Source organism: Schistocerca piceifrons, chromosome X (assembly GCF_021461385.2).
Source record: "Schistocerca piceifrons isolate TAMUIC-IGC-003096 chromosome X, iqSchPice1.1, whole genome shotgun sequence".
Lineage (NCBI taxonomy): Eukaryota > Metazoa > Arthropoda > Insecta > Orthoptera > Acrididae > Schistocerca > Schistocerca piceifrons.
This window is the reverse complement of record NC_060149.1, coordinates 667819198-667842294: the sequence shown is the minus strand read 5'-3', so window position 1 is coordinate 667842294 and position 23097 is coordinate 667819198. Positions and strand designations below refer to the sequence as shown.

Here is a 23097-nt window from a genome sequence, read left to right as displayed (position 1 = left end):
ACAGTGTAGGTATCAGTGATAGAAAGCAAATGAGAACACACCAGGCAAGTGGGATTCTTCTGTTTGTACTTGTGTTTTAGCTTCACACTCAATGGCAGTGAGCTAGAGTACTATCATGTAGTAGCCACATTGCCGATCATTCCACGGAAGACACACCTTCCAGCAGGGGGAGCCCGGGTCATCCATAGGAAGAGGAGATATGCCTCACCTGTGAGGCGTTGCTGAAGGTTGACTGATCCCACGAGGTGCTCGCCGATAATCACTGCCCACATATTGAGGCTGAACCAGTGCTGATGGTTCACTGCCACCATACCATGGAGATAACACTGGTTGCTATTGTGAAGACTGGTCGTGCCTTCCCTCATAAGCATTGTCTCACATACGAGTAGAAGGGATGATGGAAATCTCAGCATGGTAGTGCACTGTGCGATGAACTAACAACAAAACCATTGCCACAGAGATGATTCCATAGTAATAAAGCTTCTACATGTTGTGGTATGGACGGTGGCAGTTGTGGAGAAAGTTTCATACCTTTGTCTGGCATACCTCATGATTGCGGGCAATTGTTTGGTGCTGATACTGGGGTCACTGTAAAAGGCCTTTTATCTCCACTTTCAAGTGGCGAAGCATTACTTGGAATACATTTCTGATTATATGCATGTATGACCTTTTTTTGGTCCTTTATCCTGTGGGGAATTGTTTCTTGCAGTTTGTCCCCATTTAGTGAAATGACCCTGTGTAATGTAACAAAGTACATAAATGATAAATGTCCAAATTTCCCAATATGATTTGTTGGTTTGTTTATTGTCACAAACAGCTAAAATAGATAGTTAACAGAGGCGTGTGTTTTTTCTATTTGAAATTACTATATCATTATATATAAAATTAAAATTTAGTTTTGCAAAGAGGATTGCAGAAAATAGTTTTGTTTTCTTCAAATAGCAATAACGTTATTCTGTTGGAGAGTTTTTAAGAAATGAAAAAAGTTAAATTTATCTGAAAATGAGTTCTCCATAATTTATTTCATCATTTTACCACTGCATAACTTTATCTTTATTCATTTTCATCTTATTTGTGATTTCTGTATTGATTATTAGTTGTTGTTGAAGTAGCAAGTTGCCAGTCCTCAGTATGGAAGAAAATGTTATTTTTCCCATTTGTCTTTTTCTAGATCGTGGTCAGTCAATTGTTAATCCTATCAATGAAATTAGTACATTTCTTACCTTGACACACTTGTTTTGGGGAATTATAGGGAGGCAGCATAGGCTGGATTTTTGTCTAACATGCCATTTAATGCTACATTGCTGTGTTAAATATCATCAGCAGACTTTTCAACTGGCATTTACTTACTTTGTGTTGCAAGCTGTCAGACATAATAAAAAATTGTTGTTTTTGAACCAGATATTATTTTTATTTTAAAATATATTATCCTGTTCTAATTTCTGGTGTGAGCATATTGCTTTTTGTCTTGTTTCAGGTGAACCTAGTGTACTGAACGCATCAAAGCCCCAGTCTGGGGAGGTGCGAGCTACTGAGCAACGTCAGACAACTACATTTGGAATAGGCTTGTTCTGTAAGCAGCCTATTATTAATACTTACTTTAATTAGGAGAGAAGCAGCGGTGAAATGTTTGAGCATTGAGAAACTTGTAGAGGCAAGATATTTTCTGCATAAGTACTACACTTTTGTTTTGACTATGCAAGCATACAATCCTTTTATTTTGTTGCAGAGCTTTAATGATACATTGCAAGTAGAAAGCTAACAAGTATTTTAGAGAACTGCCTTATGGCAACTGTACACATAACTTAAATTGTAAGTGTCTCCACCTTTCAGATCTAAAATATGGCACCAAGTGAGATGACACAGAACTTGGAATCTTGAGTTGGGGTTCAGATCCCAAAGTGACCATTCAGATTCAAGTTTTCTGTGGTTTCCCCAAGTTGATTAATGCATATGCATAGACAGTTCTTTTGAGATGGACACAGCCAATTGGCTGTTCGGTGCTCAAGTCTGAGCTTGGACTCCACCTATACTGACAGTCACGTAAAAGGACATCAAATCCTAATCTTCCTTCCCCCTACCAACCCTCAGCCCCTCCCCCCTCCCCCCCCCCCCCCCCCTCCCCTCTCTCTCAACTGTGACAGTGTCAGGTATTGCATATTGCACAGACTGAGCTATCCCCAATAACCTTGCCAAACCAGAGCTATTTCTGTATGGCTGCCTTCTGTTGGGACCAAAATAACCTTTCAGCCAGGTTGGGTAAGTGATTGTGTATAAGAAATTCTTGTTAAAGAACTGTCAGAAGTATAATCCTCATTGTGAAAACAGGTAACCTTTGTTTCTTCCAAAACTTTTCATAAACCTTGATGGGAAGGATAAAGTTCATAACAAACTTTGAAAGAGAGTGAAAAGTAGCACAAAGACATTGCACGTGATGATACTGTGAGACAAGAATATTAAGAAGAGGGCTGTTTGTGTGTTGGTATTTAACATATCTCTTCTATCAAACCCTTTTGCAGTATAAGTTGTGTGCCCCACATTAAGTCTTGTAATCTGTGGACATCAACACTATGGCTGTTAAACAGTAGATGTTTGGCTTTTGTATATTAGCAAAAAATCTATCACTACTCATGAATGGGGGAATGCTGCAATTGCTTGCTTAATTTGTTTGGACTATTGAAATAGTTATCTATTTCTGGAAAATTTTTGTTCTAGAAGTCAAATTTATTTGTATGCCGTCCGCACATTAATGATATGTTGATTTTCATTACATTTTTTTATAAGTTCCTCTTGCTCCACGTGTGTGTGGTATTTCCTGGTTGGGTTGAATTCCTTCCCCAGAGTGAAATGGTTTTCAGTAAATAGTGCTCAGATAACTGAAATGGTTGTGGCAAGTGGGAGGAAGACCTGAAGCTCTATGAAGTGTTACTTCCTTTGTATTTCATTACAGAGTACTCTGCAACAGAAATCAGGAATTTCAGAGTTGTCTTGCTGCTGTCTAATTGCTTGTAAATTACAGATGAATTTCATACCACCAGTTTAAGCGTAAAAAAAATACTATTTTATCTCATTGTTTGGTGGTACTTGATACACTTACATTGCTGCCTGCTTGACCCACACCTTATATTGTGTGATTGCAACAATAAGTGATGCAGGTTTCTTGATAATTTTCCCACTCTGTTAAATTTCTATATCATTAATTGCAACATCCTTTTTGTCCTTCCTTTGTAATACAAGCATTTTTCCCCCTTCTGCACACAATCTTTTTTCTTTCACCTAGTCTGTGTTTCAGAGAGAATATTGTATATCTTTACTTGTCAGTTTCGTCATGCATTATAAATCTGTCGATTTTGTTTATAGCCTCCCCCCCGCCCACACACACACGGGCAAAACTGAGGACTCAGAATACGTTAAAGAACTTCATCTATTGTACGACAAAAACCACACAGGTTACTGAGGTCGTCAAATTTGCAGCATAGTCAGTTATACTACTATAATCATTAGTTCCCAAAATGTCTTTATATGATGAAGGAATAATCCACTCTCCTATATGAATATTTTACATTACAGGTTAGATGTGGCTATGAAACTTTAAAAAAGAATAACCGAGTGGAAAAATACATTTCATTAATTATAAAGTGTTCAAATCATACTGTACCTGTTTTTCAATGAGATATCAGTGCAACATCACACTTCATAAATGCAATTCCTCAACAGTTATTGACATTTATTTGACTGATGAGTGCTAAAAAATTTCACACATATAAAAATGTGTAACTAATAGGTGACTCATCAGGTTTATGTATGCAATGTTACTTAACAGTTTTCTGCTGAGTAGTTGCTCTCTACACAGCATCTCACATGAGCAAAGCAGTTGTGACTTTAACCTGATGTTACTTGCACATTAGGTAATTGGGCTGTACATGGCTTTGTTTAAAAGGAATATATCAGTGTAACCATGGAGTCAAGCTGTGCATGTGTGCTTTCATGCCAAGCTGTGATCCTGTAGTCAAATACCCGGTGCATTGGTTAAAATTATGAATTAATAAAATACACAGGAAAATTAAATAAAAGATAAATTAATAAAATGATTATATTGTAATATCTGTAAGTTACGTAGATGACAGAGAATTGTGTTGAATAATGTTTATCCACCGAAGTACAGCTCAAGTAAATGGAGAGTGGTGCTGCAATGGCCAATTAAAATACAGACAAAAGTAACTTTATCAAATGCAATAGTAGCATTGAGAGCATTACGATAATGGTAGCAGAATCCCCAAGCTAAGTAGTCATCCAACACACCTAAAAACTTAAGTCCATTTCATGATGACAGTACATGAAATGCTCAGCTCAAAATAGTTCAGAGTTCTTCAACATGATGATTTAAAAATTAATAGATGTGAGAGAACATATAGGAACTCATACTCTGTCTACTCTTGATTCCGCAATGCAATCGGAAAAAGTTAGTGTGTAGTAGTGGCCATTCATCGTCCAGAATCAATCACCCACTCGACTGTAAAACACACTATATCACCAGCAGGTCTTCCTTCTTAAAGGACAAATTTAAAAGTGTCTGGAATTGCTTACTTGAGCACACCTCCCAAAAAAATCTCTCTTCACTTGACTCCATTGATGTTCCGCTACTGCCTGCTTCTCCATTGGCTTGAAGGCCATCCCCACCAAAAATGCTTCATTATTAATTTCTCCAGACATGATTTGACTCAACTTGACCACTTTCTGCACTAATGTAATACATTATCAACAACATTTAAATAGAGAAATGTTGTATACATTTGGTCACACTCTGAACGTTTGCAATAATTACAAATAAAGATTAGTTCATAAATAAATATGCTATTATTCTTGCTCAAGTGTGCTCATATTAAATGACAACAAATTGTCATTAAATATTGTTTAAACAATTATTTATGTCTGCTTGATAGAAGCATATTTCAGTTATCATTTCAATAGTGGTGTCAGCTAACACACGATTGACTACTTCTTAAATTACCAGGTGTTTTTTTTTTATTATTTTTATTTTTTTTTTGTAGTAATTGTAATCAATAGTTAAATAAACATCTGGCAAAAATAGTAACATATGCAAATAAATTCGTAAGTATGACAATATTTGAGGTACTCGTGCTGCATTCCTTTGCTTTGTTATTGTGGAGGATACAATGTTCTGACAACCATTTGCATAATGAAAAGAGATCAAAAATGTAATAAATCAAGAAATAAAATTGATTCAGACTTGTAGCTTCCAGGTACGATAGCTGTAGTGCAATACTATCATCTGAAATAATGTTTGTTGATATCACATTAAGCATGTAAAAGTTTTTAATTCTGAGGTTTATCATGAAAATATTTTATTACTGTCAAATATTAACTTCTGTATTTTTAAAGGTATTGAAAATATTGTTGTGTCAGTGGATGCACCTCATTTTTCTGAAATTATGGGTTTATTCAGATTTGATTTATTATGTAACTGTGCCAATGGCCTTGCCACAGTGGTAACATCAGTTCCCGTCTGATCACCAAAGTTAAGCGCTGTCAGGCTGAGATAGCACGTGGATGGGTGACCATCCTGTCTGCCGAGTGCTGCTGGCAAGCAGGGTGCATTCAGCCCATGCGAGGTAAACTGAGGAGCTACTTCATTGAGAAGTAACAGCTCCAGTCTCATAAATGGACATATGACTGGGAGAGCTGTGTGCTGACTACATGCCCCTCCATATCCGCATCCAGTGACACCTGTGGACTGAGGATGATATGGTGGCCGATTGGTACCATTGGGCCTTCTTGACCTGTTCAGGCGGAGTTTAGTTTTTTAGTTCTGTAACTGTTATTGATTGTTGAATTCCTAAGAACTGTAAAAAGCCATCTATCAGCTTGTCTGGCTTTCTTAAGTGATTGACCGGTATCCAAATTCCCTGTACCAGAATTTACCCACATCCTGCCCTATGCTGACATTTTTGCACCTGGGCTCACCTAGAGCAGTCGCTGCAGCTGGTCAAGGTGCAGTGCTTTGGCTGAGCCGGTCAAGCCTCACCCTGAACCCCAGGTCACTAGCATTCAGCCATACAGACCAGTTCATCTTATACCGGTTCTAGGTGGCCAAACAATTCGGCTACATACACATAACTTAATGGGTGGATGCAGAAGTCTCTGGTATGGAAGACTGATATTCTTAAAAATTCATTTCTTTTGGAAAAAATGAGGGTGCTTAGTTCATAACTTCCTGTGAATTTCATTCTTCAGATGGCAGTAGATGTCTGGTGTGATTGTTTAACATTTTCTAGGCCAGATAATCAATAATAGCAACACTTGCTGCTAGTTAGTTACCCCATACATCATTGGGTGAAGGTTCAGTTCAGACTGTGCATTGGGGCCTCAGCAGCAACTGACTGTTAAGGAGTAGTGTACCTGGTTTTAATGTCATTTAACAACTCTGCACAAAAGTAACCGAGAGCAAAGACAGACACCAATGGATGTGAAGGGTTGTGTATTTTCCATGGGGCTTATAGTGAACTCAAGAGTTTGTGATGTTGCCAGTTTCTGCAGAGTGATAGGAACTGTGAGAAATGTGTGCCTGATGTAATGACCATTTCCTATGTAATCTGGGAAGGTTTAACTTTCACTGTTGTTTGCTGTTAATCATTGACTGATGGCTATTGCTGTAATTCACTTTTAAACGATATATCACTGGGGATTGGAATTATTTCGGTATATTTATGTGATATGTCTGCTTCACTGTATTATGTTCAAATGCTATTGCTGTAATTCACTTTTAAACGATATATCACTGGGGATTGGAATTATTTCGGTATATTTATGTGATATGTCTGCTTCACTGTATTATGTTCAAATGCTCTCCTCATGTTTCTGCCTACCTCTGCTATACTCTATTAACGAAGTCCATCAGAATAATCATACGAAGAAACCTACTTCCGTGAGCTGAGAATCAGTAATAAACTACTCCCTGTACCTCAAAGTCTGTATATTATTAGAATAGAAGAAGCAACAAGGAAAACAGTATTCAGTTTCTTCATTATAAGAATTTAGAGAAAAAAAAAGAAAAAAGAAAAAAAAAAAAAAAAAAAAAACAGCATACAACTTGCTAAGCACTTTTGCAAGTCGTCTATTAAATTTTGGGAATGCAGCCACATAAAATTCTTTCTTTCTTTCTTTCTTTCTTTCCTCCCCTCCCTCCTCCTCCTCCTCCACCTCCTCCTTCTTCTTCTTCTTCTTCTTCTTCTTCTTCTTCTTCTAATATTTCGGCCGTATATATTCCGGTCGTCTTAAGAGTGAGCCGACTTTAGCTACAGTACTTTACAGTACTTGTTCCATTGTTTTAAACCACATGAAATCAGGTTTATATGGCTGAACTCCCGAAATTTAATGGATAAATTATTACACTACAAAAATATCAAGAACCGCACATAAGCAATTTCTTTGTACACCAATGCAACCTAACATATTAGTTGACATTCTCTCCAATGGAAATCGTTATGCTTGAATTGCAAAGCACCCTTGTTAAAATAGTAGTAGTGCATGGTGTTTAGATGTAATGCATACAGAAATCTGTGACATTCAGCACAGGGAGCTTGACGAGCCTTTGCTCTGAGAATACTTCAGAAACCGTGGGTCATTTCAGGTCACAAGCAACAAGGATCCTGGCTTAACATCCAATAACTGGCAACATACAGACCGCCTGCTACACCTCAGTTTCATTGGCTGATTCAGATATGTGGAGCCCTGTCTGAGCTGACTCAGCTGCTCATGGGACGTTGGTGAATACCACATTTACTTCCTGTAACGCTCACAGTGGTTCCGGTGGCTCATCGGGCAGTATTCTCACCTAAGCAATCAAGAGATTTTGCATGGCTAGTTAACCAAAGAAGTCTCAACAGTAAAGAAAATAAAACATCCAATGGAAAAGAATGTATTTGTTGTGATTACATGATAGGAATGTACTTTTGAACAGTTGTCATCTTTCTTGCGTCATAAAGAATAAATGAGACATGGTTGGTCAATAAATCGAAGAGGCAATATAACAGTACACTCCTGGTCAAGACAAATAAAAGCTGCCTAAATAAGCAAGCTTAGAAGCAAAAAACTTCTATGAGAATATGACATAACTACTGATCTGCAAACTGCTTTATTTGCAGTAACAGATTGTTACAGCAAGAACAAGAAAGGAAACCGTTGATGTAACTTGTGTCAAGAACATTGTGAAGGGAGTAAACAATAACTTCGGAAAGACTGCTGCTTTGTTGTTATATTTAATACACCGAAGTCACCAGAATACATTGCAGTGGATCTAATTTATTAGAATCTCCCATATACATGCCCAGATTAGTGTGCAAAGGGCAGGTGACATTTGGTACAGGCAGTACAGCCACCAATGAAGCAATCCAGATTGGAGCAGAAATTATCATGTCTTCATTAAGAGAAAGGAAATCAAGGTTACTCACAAAATCTAGTATGCTAAGATGAAAAAGAGTAGTTCATTGTTGGCACTCACACTGACAGTTAATAAACGCACTATAACCTGCACCTGTACATGCTACTGTAAATTTGCACTTCTGATTCAACCAACAAATACTCCTAGAATGGACTCAGTAAGAAGGAGACTGCATTGGTAATGAGAATAATGCATCCTCCAAACAGGTAGACTAATAGAATTTTTCTAGTAACACCACCTCACCAATGTCTTCAAATTCAAAGCAGGGGATCAGGAATAATGAGCCTGCTTCAAAGCAGTCAGGCCATGCTACCTTGCTCCTGTCTTATGGAAAGACAGGAAAGAAAGAGAGTTCTCACAAGTGCACCACAAGGTTGGCTCCCATACTGCAGTGGGGCATGAAAAGTTCAGGAAACATGTGGATGAATTGAAATGTCAAGCAGAGGGAAGACTGTTGTATGTGTGTTTCCAGGAGACAATTTTAAAGTTTGTGAAGTCATATTCTGTAACTAAACACTCCATGAAAAGGAATGCCACAGCAGGAGAGAGCTAAAGGAAGAATGACGAATTGTGAAATTGATGAATACCTCATCTCGTCTTATGCCTCACCATCAACTTACAGACAGCTGCTGCATCAGTGCATGCGGATCATAGCATGCCCATATGTTCTTTTACCTTACCTGAGCTTATGTTACTTTACTTGATCAAGCTCAAGAAGCTCAAATTGAATCTAATCATACAGCCACCCAACCATTCCTCCCATATTGTACGGGATTCAGCAACCACTTGCCCTGGGGTTAAGCACAGGGAGCTTGTTTATCACCAGAGACATGTTTATTGGACATAGGCAGATAGGCAGAGCAAACACGTCAGCCATGCCATGGGCTCATTCTGTATCATTGTTCTCTCAACACACACACACACACACACACACACACACACACACACACACACACACACACACTTTTCATAGATGCTTTGCAACCACCACCTCACCTGAAGACGTCAGCCAAACATAGTAAGTGCAGGATAAAGTAGCCAAAATGGGTGCTCAGGTAGACAAAATCGGATGCTGCGCAGTCAACTTGCTGTCATTGAACATCACAACAATGTCTAGGATGGGTGGGTCATATTAACAACATAAGTGACTACACTGCTCAAGTATCCATTCCACAGTTTTGCTGGACATCTATGAAGGCACCATGCTGCTGGGCAATTAAAAAATGCAGGAAGGTGGCTCTGCGTAAATTTGAGAGCCACCTACAAAGGAGCTTAGGCCTTTTGGATAATGAGGGAAAATATTGTTGAATTATTAACAAGAAAGACAACAGGTTGCAACTTAACTGGTGTGCGTGCGCTTTTACTTTGCATTAGTGTAGATTATCTAGACTAGAAAACAAATTACAACACACAAGAGTGGTGATACACTTCACACACTCACAGTTGAGCAATGCACAGCTCAATTTGAAGTACTGGTTTGATATTTATTTATTTGTTTATTTGTCTGTTCGTAGACAGCGTATGTTGAAGTAACGATTTTAATGTAACAGTGTTTTAAGTAACAGTGTTTTACATCACATTTAATATTTTACCATGTTATTGCTAGAAATTTCCACAGCACTGTCAGATTGATGTGGTGTGCTTGGGACTGATAAGAAACACTAGACACACTCTATGTTATACAAATCTGATTTTTTTTCGTACACTTTAACAATTTGAGGAACACAAAATATTGAATTTCTATTACCATCTTAGCTTAATAATTAAAGTAATTGATGGGTTTGAACAACATATGGGGATGATGAGATTTACTGTGAGCATTCAGATTCCTTAACACTGTAAACCCACTTATCAGCTACAATTTATGAAGATGATTCTCGAAAGTATCCTTAGGTAAGTGGTGGTAGCTTGTTATATAGCCTGAGTCTTATGTGTATAAAACTGCTTTGCATCTTTCACAGTCTTAAAAATTCTGTGTGTAGCTTATTTCTGTTTCTAGTTTTGTGGGAAAGAATAGCTGTTCTGCAAGGTAAAGTATTTATTTATTTGTGGGAAAAGATACGTTTTAAAATAAAGTGAAGGTACAGTCAAGATATGTAGGTCTTTAAAATGCTTTTGACATGATTTTTGGCTTGTAATTCCTGTGACTGCTATTACAGCTTTCTTCTGCCACGGAAACACTGTTTGAGGAGCAGAAGAGTTGCCTCATAGTTTTATTGCATATTGCAGACGAGACAGAAATAAGGCATAGTAATAAGGTAGTAGTCATTGTTCACTAACTAATGTTTTTAATTTGCTTAACAAAAAGGCTACTCTAGATAACTTGGTGCATAACTGTTCAGTGTAGCTTTTCCAGGTCAGTTTTTGATTCAGGTGGATTCCGAGAAGTATTATAGAGTCACACTCATGTACTTTTTCATTTGGCTTGTGCAGGAAGAAACTCATAGTTTGTCTTGCTATTGCGTAGGATAAGCTGCTTATTGTTGAGCCCTATGGTAAACTTTTCAAGTATTGCTTTTTTTTTTTTTTTTTTTTTTTTTTTTTTTTTTTTTTTTTTTTTTTTTTTTTTTTTGCCCCCCCTCCCACACACCTCCTCCTAGTCATTATCCACCGTAATCAGGGTAGTATCATTGGCTTGTATTGTGGACTTGTGAGGCAAGGAAGTAGGAAAGTCATTCATGTATACCAGAAAAAAGAAGGGTTCAAGCACTGAACCTTGTGGTACACTGTTGTAACCTTTAATCACCAATAATTGCGTGGATATTCAAACACACTCACTTAGGAACAATGGCTCGTTACATGATAACAACTCAGTATCTCTTATTCGACTGCCATGCCGTGACATGCGGCCGGCGCCGTTCGTAGCTAGGTGGTGCTCCCACGCTCAGCCGAGTTGCGGAGCGCCTCTATCGCCGTTTGCGCGTACTGTCGTGGCGGCACTGTTAAAATCGTGGCACTGTCACAACACTTTTCCCCCTTGAAAAAAAAAAAAAAAAAACACAACAACAACTCACTTCCTGGGAGACATGGACAGTGCGGAGACATCCATGGCCTCTTGTGAGACCCCGAGAAGATCCCGCAGAGAGACACAAGAGTATGGTCGAAAATGTCCAGGACGGAAGCCCGTGCGTGGAACGTGCCTCCTGGACGAGATGATGGGTGAAAACTCCGGAGCAGCATCCATAGGTGTCGTGGACCTGGGGGTGTGCTCCAGCGAGATGGGTCCGGAGAAGGCGGCGTCGCAACTGGGGCCGGTTCCGGCGTACTCGGAAGCGGTAGCAACGTCGGCTGCATCAACACATATGGTAGATCGGCAGCAGCAGCAATAGGACTGGCTTCTCAGGCTGGTGGAGGCGAAGGAAGGGGCGGTGGCACCGGCGTGGCCACCACTCGTGTGCGCATCTGGTCGTAATGGCGAACAACCATGCTGTTGTCCATACGTATTTCACAAAGCCGGCGGCCGCGAAGAGCCTTGACCACCCCTGGAATCCATTTAGGGCGAGATCCATACCCTCATGCCCACACGTCAGCGCCCACCGAGTGTTTTCCCGCACTAGGGGCCACAGCACAAGGCCTGACAGGGTGAAGCAGGTGCAGTAGAGTGCGCGGTTGGTGGCCATGCAAGAGTTCAGCAGGGCTGCGATCACCCAGTGGTGTGAAGCGATAAGAACTCAGAAATTGCAGCAGAGCATCATCTGTGGAAAAATCACTAAGGAATTTTTTCATCTGGCTTTTGAAAGTGTGGACAAGGCGCTCGACCTCCCCATTCGATTGTGGATGAAAGGGCGGTGCTGTAACATGATGAATCCCTTGTCCAGTACAAAAATCACGGAAGGCCTGCGAAGAGAACTGAGGGCCATTGTCCGTGACGATCGTGGATGGAAGACCTTCTAGAGCAAAGATTTTGGACAAAGCCAGCGTCGTTGCCGCAGTGGTGGGCGACAGACATCGAACAACAAACGGAAACTTCGAGAAGGCGTCAATTAACAGTAGCCAATAAGTACCGGGGAAGAGGCTGGCAAAGTCAGCGTGCACCCGTTCCCATGGCTGCGCCGGATCAGGCCACAGTGAGGGCATAGTACGAGGTGCAGCCAGTTGTTGAGCACACTGACCACACGCAGCAACCATGTGGGCGATGTCCGAATCAATACCGGGCCAATAAACGTGCCTGCTGGCCAGGGACTTAGTCCGAGAAATACCCCAATGGCCTTCATGCAACAGTTTGAGAACATCTTTGCGAAGAGAGGCTGGCACCACGATCCGTGGAGATGCGCCATCCATGACCAGAAGAACAACAGCATCATGAACAGACATATGAAGGCGCAAGGCATGATAGTTGCGAAGGGGATCCGATGCCCGGCCCTTGGTCCTGTCCAGCCAACCCCGTTGAACAAAACCGATCACCTGACGCAGGACCGGGTCCCGCGCAGTAGCTGACGCAACCTGCGAACCTGTAAGTGGAAAACCCTCTACCGCACGACGTTCTTCCTCATCAATGTGGAAACAGAGTAGTTCATCACGATCGCAAACCGGGTCAGGGCCCATCGGCGATCGCGACAATGCGTCAGCGTTGGCGTGCTGGGCCATGGGGTGATAGTGAATCTCATAGTGAAAACGAGACAAGTATAAGGCCCAACGTTGCAGGCGGTGAGCTGCCTTATCCGGAAGCGACGCCGATGGGCTGAACAGAGAGACCAGCGGCTTGTGGTCGGTGATGAGGTGAAACTTAGAACCATACAAAAAAACGCTGAACTTTTTTAAAGCATAAATGATAGCGAGCGCCTCCTTTTTGATTTGAGAGTAACGCCGTTGCGCATCGTTGAGGGTCTTGGAAGCATAGGCGATGGGTCGTTCCGACCCATCCTCATACCGATGGGCGAGAACAGCCCCTAGGCCATACTGTGACGCGTCAGTAGCCAGAACCAAGTGCTGACCCAGACGGAATGTGGCAAGACAAGGCGCCGACTGCAAATGAGCCTTCAGGCGGACAAAAGCCTGCTCACACTCTTCGGACCAACAGAAAGAGACGTTTTTGCGTAACAGTTGATGCAGAGGATGAGCTACCGCCGCCACGGATGGAATGAATTTGTGATAATAAGCAATCTTGCCTAGAAACGTCTGAAGTTCTTTGACCATAGGCGCCCGGGGTAGAGCGATAATGGCCGCAACGTGCTGACTTAGAGGACGTATACCCTCACGGGACAAGTGGAAACCGAGATACTCAATGGAGGGTTGGAAGAACTGTGACTTGTCCAGATTGCACCTCAACCCAGCCGAATGCAAAACCCGAAACAGTGAACGCAAATTGTGAAGGTGCTCCTCAGTGGAGGCCCCCATGACAACACGCGGCCCTGTCATGCTGTACGAAACAACGTGGACAAGAAGGAAGTGCGGAACGAACCTGCTTCTGTGGTTGCTGTTTTCGCTGCGGGCGTTGCGGCCCAACGCGATGTTGTTTACACAAGTGAACCGCCGCCACATCTTCGTTCTCCTGTGAAACAGGCAAATTGTCCGTGTCGATAGTTGACTGTACGGCGCCTACATCACACCACGCGTCTATTTGCGTGCCAGCAGCGTGAGACACTTCAAAGGATTGAGCGATGCTTAGAACTTCCGACAACGATGGGTTTGGCAGTTGTAGGGCACGTTGCCGAACTTCTTTATCAGGAGCAAGCCATAGAATAGCATCCCTAACCATTGAATCAGCATAAGACTCATGATGAGTGTCCGTGACAAACTGACATTTCCTACTCAGACCGTGTAGTTCCGCCACCCAAGCCCGGTAAGATTGATGGGGCTGTTTACGACACTGGTAGAACGCCATGCAGGCGGCAACGACGTGGGTGTTTTTTCGGTAATAGTTAGACAATAAGTCACACATTTCTTGGAAGGACAGAGAGGCAGGTTCCCGAGAGGGGCTAACTGAGATAGCAGCTGATAGATCTGTGGGGAAATCCAAGATAGAAATAACGACTTACACATAGGAGCGTCGACAACGCCGAAAGCCAAGAAGTGTTGCCGCAAATGCTTCTCATAATCCTCCCAATCTTCAGCGGCCTCGTCGGAAGGAGGGAATTGAGGCGGAGAAGAGGAAGACAGATGATGAGTAAGCGACGTCGACAACGCCTGAATAGCAGCCGTCAGCTGTGTTTGTTGTTCAATGAGCACTTGAATAAGCTGTTCCATGTCTGCCCCATCACGAACACACAAATCCACAATGCAGTGAAAATATCCGACCTCGTCACCAAAAAGTGTTATAACCTTTAATCACCAATAATTGCGTGGATATTCAAACACTCTCACTTAGAAACAATAGCTCGTTACATGATAACAACTCAGTATCTCTTATTCGACTGCCGTGCCGTGACATGCGGCCAGCGCAGTTCGTAGCTAGGTGGCGCTCCCGCGCTCAGCCGAGTTGCGGAGCGCCTCTATCGCCGTTTGCACGTACTGTCGTGGCGGCACTGTTAAATGTCGTGGCACTGTCAGAACATACACCTGTAACAACTGGTATGGCATTGAGCTGACCGTTATATACCGTAACCACCTGCATTCTGTTAGTCAAGTATGAGCTAATTTGTAAAAGTGTGTTATTCTTGATACCATAGCACTCTAGCTTACGTACGAGTATTTCATGTGACATAGTGTCAAATACTTTACTCGGATGTAGTAGTAAGGCACAACTGAAGGAATTTTTCTGAAAACCTTCAAGTATATCAGTAACAAGAGTTTCTACTGCATTTATTGTAGACAAACCTGGCCTAAATCCAAGGAGCAAAGTGGAAAGTAGATTGTAATCCTCAAAATAACGGGGAAGTTGTAATTTAATACAACATTCTATTACCTTGGATATTATAGGTATGAGCAATATTGCACTGTAACTTTCAGGTCTGTTTTTATCTCTTTTCTTACAAATTGTGATAACAATAGTGGCCTTCAGCACCTGAGAAAATTTTCCAGTCTTAAAAGTATTATTGATCAGAGAGGTAACAGGGGCGACCATAATGTTGTAAAGATGGCATATTAAGTTGCAGACAGGTTCAATTAAAAGACATTTACACATTGTCTTTTGGCCACAGCCTTCATCAGGAAAAGAAATGCACGCCTTTCACTCACTCACTCACTCAAGCAAGCACACATCATGCAGACATGACCACCTGGCAGTCGTGCATGCAAGGTGTATATACCCCAGGACAACTGGGAAATCACAGAAAAACCTGGGAATTTTTTCATCTGGGAAAAACACAGGCATTTTTTAGAAGTCTATTAAATTTTTGTAATTTTGAATCGTAAGAACAGATACTGTAACAAGGAATTTTGCTTTAGCCCGTAACTGCAGAATAATTCTGCAACAATAAAACATAAGTGAGACAATAACACTAAAATAAAAATTTTGTTGTGGAGAAAACACAGTGCACACACAAGCGTCTGCTAACAGAAAAATGTGTCAAAGGCTTTAGGACAGAGACTGTGCAATATGTTGTAACAAAAAACTGCTTTTGATGAACACGACATCACAAATGTTTACATGAAGACCTAAGTGTCTTTCTCATGAGCCTTGTGTTTACACAACTAAAGGTCGTGGGGAAATATTGTGAATGGTGGTTTGAGGATCTTGCGTTACATGTGAGAATGTGTGAAGAATTTCTTAACTCACAGAATGTTTGATTCTCACTCAAAATTTAACACTGTGAGGACAAGTCACTTGGTAAAATTTCTGGGTTTGAAATTTTTCTGACACATTTGTGTTTGACAAACTTCAAGGTTAGTTTTGCATGTTTGTTTTAGTTCTTTCATAGATTACAAATTATGCAGTGATGACAAGAAAAAGTATGATTATCCTTCAAAAAAAAGTTGTGAAGTAAGTTCTTGAGCATTCTCACACACATTGGCTTTTCTATGGAAAAGTAGAAGTACTCGGAAGCTACCATGCTGTATTTGGTTAAATTCATATTTATACTTTTGTAATACAAAAATATGCAGTGTACATGTTGCTGTACATCAAAGATCCTTCCAAATCAAGTTTCTTTGCAAAGTTTTGTTTTGTAATGTGCCGCAAAGGTCTACACCGGTCTACAAAATTTTTACCGTTCAAAGGATTAGTAAGATTTACAGTTCTGAGGGAAAGTATATAGTCACTTACCGTAGAAGAAATTTACTTTCATCTGGGGTATGGCATATTTTCACCCACAAAAAAATGTATTTTTAACCAGGAAATCCGTGAAAAGCCCAGTGATTTGTTTTACTCATCTGCGCATACATCCTTGTGCGTGATCCAATCTGAGCTGCCAGAGTTGACAGTCAGGTGTGTGTGTGTGTGTGTGTGTGTGTGTGTGTGTGAGGAGTGCTTGCTTATGTGGATGAATGGCATGTGTTTCTATTTCTTTTTCTCGTGAAAGCTGTGGCCAAAAGCTAATGTGTAAGTGTCTTTTAATTGTGCCTGTCTGCAACCTAACGTGTCATCTTTATGGTAAGTAGCAATCTAACTTTTCCTTACATTGTCGATATTCCAACCTGGAGTTTCCATTATTTAAAAATGTTGTTGTGATTGAGATGCCATAGAGATCTTCACTGTAAGAGCTATGTAGGTTTGTGTATAGTTTGGTAGGTAATTCACTGTAAGAGCAATGTAGGTTTGTGTATAATTTGGTCGGTAACCTATTTCCATTTGAAAGATAAGTTATTTGAGTCAGATATGTTATGGGAAGTACTTCTAGAAGTTGCATCATTTGTGTGGAGGTAGTAGGAGCTTCACACTTAGTGCTGTTTACAAAGAATTCATTTAGTATTTTTGGCAATATTGGAGTTGCGTGTCTGTTTTTATGGGTCCCAGCTATTGTGTTTATTGCCTTCCAGGCAGCTTTACATTTGTTGCTGGAATTTTCAATGAAATTGTCATTAGCTCTCTTTTTTGCTGTCTGTATTTTGGTCCTGTATTTCTTCCTGGTTTCTTTGAACCTCTGTTTCAATTCTAAGTTACCAGTTTTATCCATTTTATGTAGGGCAACAACAATGTTTCTCTGGTTATGCAGGTCATGTGTGAACTAGTTGTTCTGCTTTTTCTGTTTGGTGCACCATCTATTTTCACCTTTTTAGTTACTTGTGGACAACAGATTTGAATTAAGTTTGTTAGTATGTTAATAAATAAGCTAAAAGCATTATCATTGTTGTCACAGTTATGTAGGCCTACTCCATCCCACTTGAGTCCTGTCATTCCCACAGTACAAGATGTTTTATCTTAATAGGTTTTGAAAAATGGTGACAGTGAGTTTTTATGTGTAATGTCAGTATTAATATCACTGACATATGTTACCTTGTGGTGCCAATATTTTGCCAGCAGATATGTATTTAGAATCTCGATTTGGTCAATAAACTGACTCATATCAGAGACTGTGGTGTGATAAATAGAAATAAGCACCAACTTTGGTTTTGGGCATATTTTTGCAACAATTTTAAAAAGTTATTTCTTGCAAAGCTGATCAAATTTTTGTGTTATGTATTCAGTGTAAAAGTTTTTGCTTATTAAAATATCAATGCCTTCATTTCTGCTTTTGCTTTTACAGTGTGAAATTGCTAATTCATATCCTTCTGGGAAATGCAGACTAGTTTCTGAAGGTGTAAGCCAGTGTTCATTTGCACAAAAAACATGGTATAGAGGGCTGAGTGGATACACCTCTGTGTGAATGTGTGAAGACAGGATAGCTGTTGGGAGTCTGTGAAGCATCAATGACACTAGTAAAACATTATTAGAGTTCAGTTATTTATTCACAATGGTTACAAGTCATCGTACCTTCACACCAACCTCGGCTGTTGCTCATTCAGCTGCACATTCTAGCTGACGTTTGTCATGTCAACTTAGTGTTTGTATGCCCAGGAGATTATGTCAGTAGCCCTGGCACCATGGTGAACTGCTGGTAAGCAGGCACAGCCACTGCCCAGTGTGAAATGGTTCTCGTGCTGGCTGCTGGGGTGTACGAAATCTCACTCTGAATTCTATGACGGCCCTTGATGATCCAATGGTGATATACCTGGTGTTGATGATCTTGTGGTCGGTTGATCTCCTCCTTACCTTTTGTAGATGTCAGCATCTGAAGGTGCCTGAGTGTTGAAGAGGAAAATAGAAGCCACCCTTTTGCTGGCTTCCAGAGTGATATCCGGTATTGGCAGCCCTCTGGGACGTAGTGTTGTCAGAAGACAGTCAGTTTCACCATCAATAGAAAGTAGACGGTAAGCAGCATGAAGTTCATCAGGTGAAGCCCATCATCTTCACCACATCTTTAGTTAGTTTGTAGAGGTTGCTGGAGCATCTGGGACATAGATTCACTACAGTTTCGTAATCATGGAATTGAGTGCTATTATTGTGAATAATATAGATCCCAATGATTAACTCATGATGAGGCTCGGAGTATTTAAAGGGGGCTAGGATGAGACTATGACGCAAGGCTTGGTTCATAATGACTGAATGTGTCCTTATTCTGCTATATTCACTTAACTGCTGTGTTGGTCCATTGCTATGTGCTGCTCTGAAAGAGATACAGTTTCTTGCTATGTGTCTTATGAGCTAACAAATATGGATGTCTTGCTTTGCTCGGTTTTCTGTCGCAGTCTCATTTCTGCTGAATGAGTACCCTTATTCGGCAGACATTGTTGTCAATCTGACCACCTTGCGACATACTGGCTTTCTTCCTGCTTCTGCCTCTGTTTCTGACATGCCTTGAGCTTGCCTGTGACGATATGAGTGAGTTTTAATAAATTTTTTATTCTAATTTCTGCCCCTTATTATTCTGTGCTGCAACATATCCCTCCTCTTTGGAAAAAATTGTTAGGGATTTTCCTTTTATTTCACTTATTACTAATTAGTCTATGCCTGCCTTGTATTTTTTATTTTTTTAAAGTTACTCTATAACTGTGTTCTGGGTTGCTTCTCAACCTAAGTCCTGAATCTTAGTTAGCTTAATTAATCTACTTTGTCATTCTGTCTTGGTTGCATACACTATTTACACTTTCCACTTACATTACTTATTACTAGTTTGTATCCATTCCACAGGTATCTGATGGATGGTGGCCTCATTTGAATGAGATATCTTACGCTTTACACAAAAGTAAGTTGCACAAATGAACACTTGAACCAAGATTATGCTTGTCGTTGATACACTGAAAATAATTTTATTTTGTGTATGTTTCTCACGATATTGTATCACGTGTTGCATTATTTGACTGACTGAAATGTGTCCTTTTCTGAAGTTAATAATTCGTCTAGGTATTGTAGCAAAGTGGAAACTAAGGTATTGCTAATAAAAGTTAGGTTCTGTTCAGGTAATATGTTTGGTGCTTCCTCCGGACAATACAACATTGGTCAGAACACTTTAATCATTGTTGTGTCCATGATGGTAGATGGAAGGTGAAAATGTGTTTCTCCTATTTCATATCTAGTTCCATTAATTAACTATCTATTGCCCTGCAATTCTAGTTTCATTATCCTGGTTGGTTTACAATTTTTATAGCAAGTGATTACTACTGTTTATGGAAGAAATCCATTTATCTCTAATTTTCTGCAATTTTGGCAGTGGATCTAATACTTTTTTCCTCGCACTCTACTGCTTCCATTATCCCTAAGAACAACTGCATTTCACTTGATGGATTGTTCGTTTGTATAACCCTTGTTGGACAAATAAAAACATTTTGTCTAATACAATCTTTTAAATCTACTGCAGACATAATGACATTAGCATCTCTTTGTCTAGAAAGTAATAATATTTTTTGAGTTTGTATCTGTATCCATTTTGCAGTTGCGATCCATTTAATGGGATAGAGATGAACCTTGTAACACTGGCATTGTGCATTATATCTACTACTGTGAATTGTATTTTATTAAGTAACCTGGCTTGATCAGTATGCACTCTTACATTACATACATGAATAAATAAAACTATATTCTTACTGGTTATAGACATGACATGTTGTAGTACCTCTGGAAAGTCTTTTTGTGCTTTCTGTAATATCATCTAAATTTAATGTGGATTTAATAACATTGCACTCAGTTGTCCATGAGCAGCATGATTGACTGCTTCATGCAAAGTTTCGACCTCATCCTTATGTTGCTAAGGTTTGTAACAATGTAGCTGTTACCACTTTCTCATCTGGTGTGCTTAACCAGGTTTTTATTTTCTCTAGATCACTGTTTAAGACAGTCCCAGAGTTCTGTGCATATTGTTCTAATTTTGTTGTTAAGTTCTGTACTGTTTCTGTAACATTGAGTATTCCCTTCTTCATGTTTCCTATGCATGTTGTGTACCAATCTGTTTTTGCTTTTGTATCCTCTGCTAACTCACTAACTCTTGTACATTGCCAACTGTGCTGTTTAAATTTTTCATCATCCTCTATTCCAAACATTGTTTTTAACAGTTTCCCTCCTGCATCTAACCAACCTTGTTTTTTAGTAATTACCATTCATTGTACCATTTCTGTTAACTGTTGCAACTGAGTCTTCAATTTCTCATATGAGAGTGTTAATCCCAGATACTCATTCTGCATATCCTCCCATAATCCTTCTGTGTCTACTTCTTTTTGTAACACTGTAAACTTATCCTGTAGTCTTTGTACATCATTCCATATTTTCCAAATATTGAATGTAAACACTATTGTCCATCTGTGACTCATTGGCAGAACATCCTTTGTACAGAGGCTGATTCCATATCACACCTCCTCTGCAATAGTATGGGAGTACTAGACTCAGAAAAAGTTTTGCGGATAACATCTTCGTAAGCCATCAGAGAGAAAAGGAAGTACTGTCAACCACTCCCTCCCTTATACAAATACATAAATACAGACCATGACCAGTAAAGAAAATTAAGACTAACCTAAGTAACTAACAAATACCATATGTACATTTGCATGAAATTTACGCTATTTCCTAGACCTAAAGGGGTAAGGAACATTGCCTAATGTTCCTTTTTCTTTGGCGATTCTTCTTTTTCTGCAACAGTTGAAGGAATGTGTGACAGTGCATCAGTCTCACCTCTAATCAGTGTGACTCTGCTCACATGGACTACAGAAATTCCAGTTGACAACTGTAATTTTATGTTGACTGATGAGGTTATTTCGATAACTTGGTAAGGTCCATGATATTTCGTTAAAAACTTTCTCATTTTGCCCTTTGGGGTATATGGATTAGCTAGTAACACCCACTGTCCTGTTCCGTATTGTGGCAGTTTACTCGTTCATTGCCTAATATGTTCTTGCTTCTCTAAAGCTTTTGTGTTGGCATGCTTTACCCTTTGCCAAATTTCTCTCACCTTCTTCACAAAATTTTTCACTGATTCACCCTGTGGACCCAGTTTGGTTGAATTACATCAAAATGTGACGGCATTTTTTGCCCAGATACTACCTCGTACAGCGAGAGGCCAGTTCCAGTATGAACTTTCGAATTACATGCACTGAGTAACTTCTTAACTGTCTCATTAGGTCCAATACAGAGTTATTGCCCTGGTCTGTGATGATGGTTTCTGGCATGCCAAATTTCAGTAACCAGTTGTTTACCATGGGCTGCACTACTCGTTTCTGATCTGGGATGGCTACCATAACCAAATATCATTAGAAATGATCTTACACCGTAAGCACACATTCATTACCTGCCTGTGTTCTATTGAAATGTCCGAAAACATCAAATCCCAGCATAGAAAATGGTTTGTCAGCTTTTGGTTGTGGCTGTAACTGAACTTTCTGATGATTTGAATCTGCTCTTTGCACATGTGGGATGCTGTTTCTTACATATTCTTCTACATCACTGCAATGCGTTCTCCACCAAAATCTTTCAGCTAACATGTCTGTCAGCTGTTGTTTTCCCCTCAGTGTGACCTCATAAGACATGGTTGTGTGCTTGATGCATTACTTCCATTGTCAATAATGCAAGAGCTACAGTGCAAGAACCACACTTAATAAATCTGCATAGTAAGCCTTCTTGTGTTTCAAACTGAGGTTGCTTTTGAAATAGTTGATACTCACTGTTAGGTGATTGTGCATTTATTCAGTCTGTATGGCTTCCACCTACCCCTTGTAAAACTGCTATCTTCCTACTTAGGGTCTCTGCAGTCATGTGTTTCACTCCTGGCTTACTTCACAGTTGAACTCACATAATTTTAATGCCTATTTCGTTAATGACTTTATGGACCTTTCAACCCTAACGACCATTTTAAAAGACGAATGGTGTGTAACCATTTGGAATTTCTGACCATACTAACAGCGACAAAAATAAGAGAGTCTGTAAATAACTGCTAACATTTTTTTTTTCAACTGTGAAATAAGTAGTTTGTCTTATTCAATTGTCTGGAGGCATCTGCTGTGAGATCATCTTTTTCATCAACGTTCTGCCTTAAAATACAGCCCAAAGCATTGTTGGAGGCATCTTATGGAAGTATGAATTCTTGTGCAAAGTCAGGGAATGTTAATGTAGGATCTGATATTAATATTTTCTTGAGCTTGGCACTTGATTCTTGACACTGTTGTTTACTGAAAACAAACACCTTTTTTAGCAAATTATCTAACAGCTGGGTAATTTCAGGGAATCACTTCACAAACTTATGATAATAACTGCATAATCCGATAAACAACTGTAACGAAACTTCCTGGCAGATTAA

General features: G+C 40.0%; 1 protein-coding gene across 3 annotated transcripts in view; it reads left to right on the top strand.

Moving 5' to 3' along the window:
* Nucleotides 1-23097, top strand: part of LOC124722867 (myb-like protein O) — a 99697-nt gene that overhangs the window by 47862 nt on the left and 28738 nt on the right. For 2 of the 3 annotated variants that reach the window (XM_047247997.1, XM_047247998.1), the window contains exon 3: nt 1478-1573. In XM_047247997.1, coding sequence (XP_047103953.1) covers nt 1478-1573 — 96 coding nt within the window. Of the gene's footprint in view, nt 1-1477; nt 1574-19508; nt 19564-23097 lie in introns of all 3 variants that reach the window. The other variant, XM_047247999.1, reaches the window with a different exon arrangement.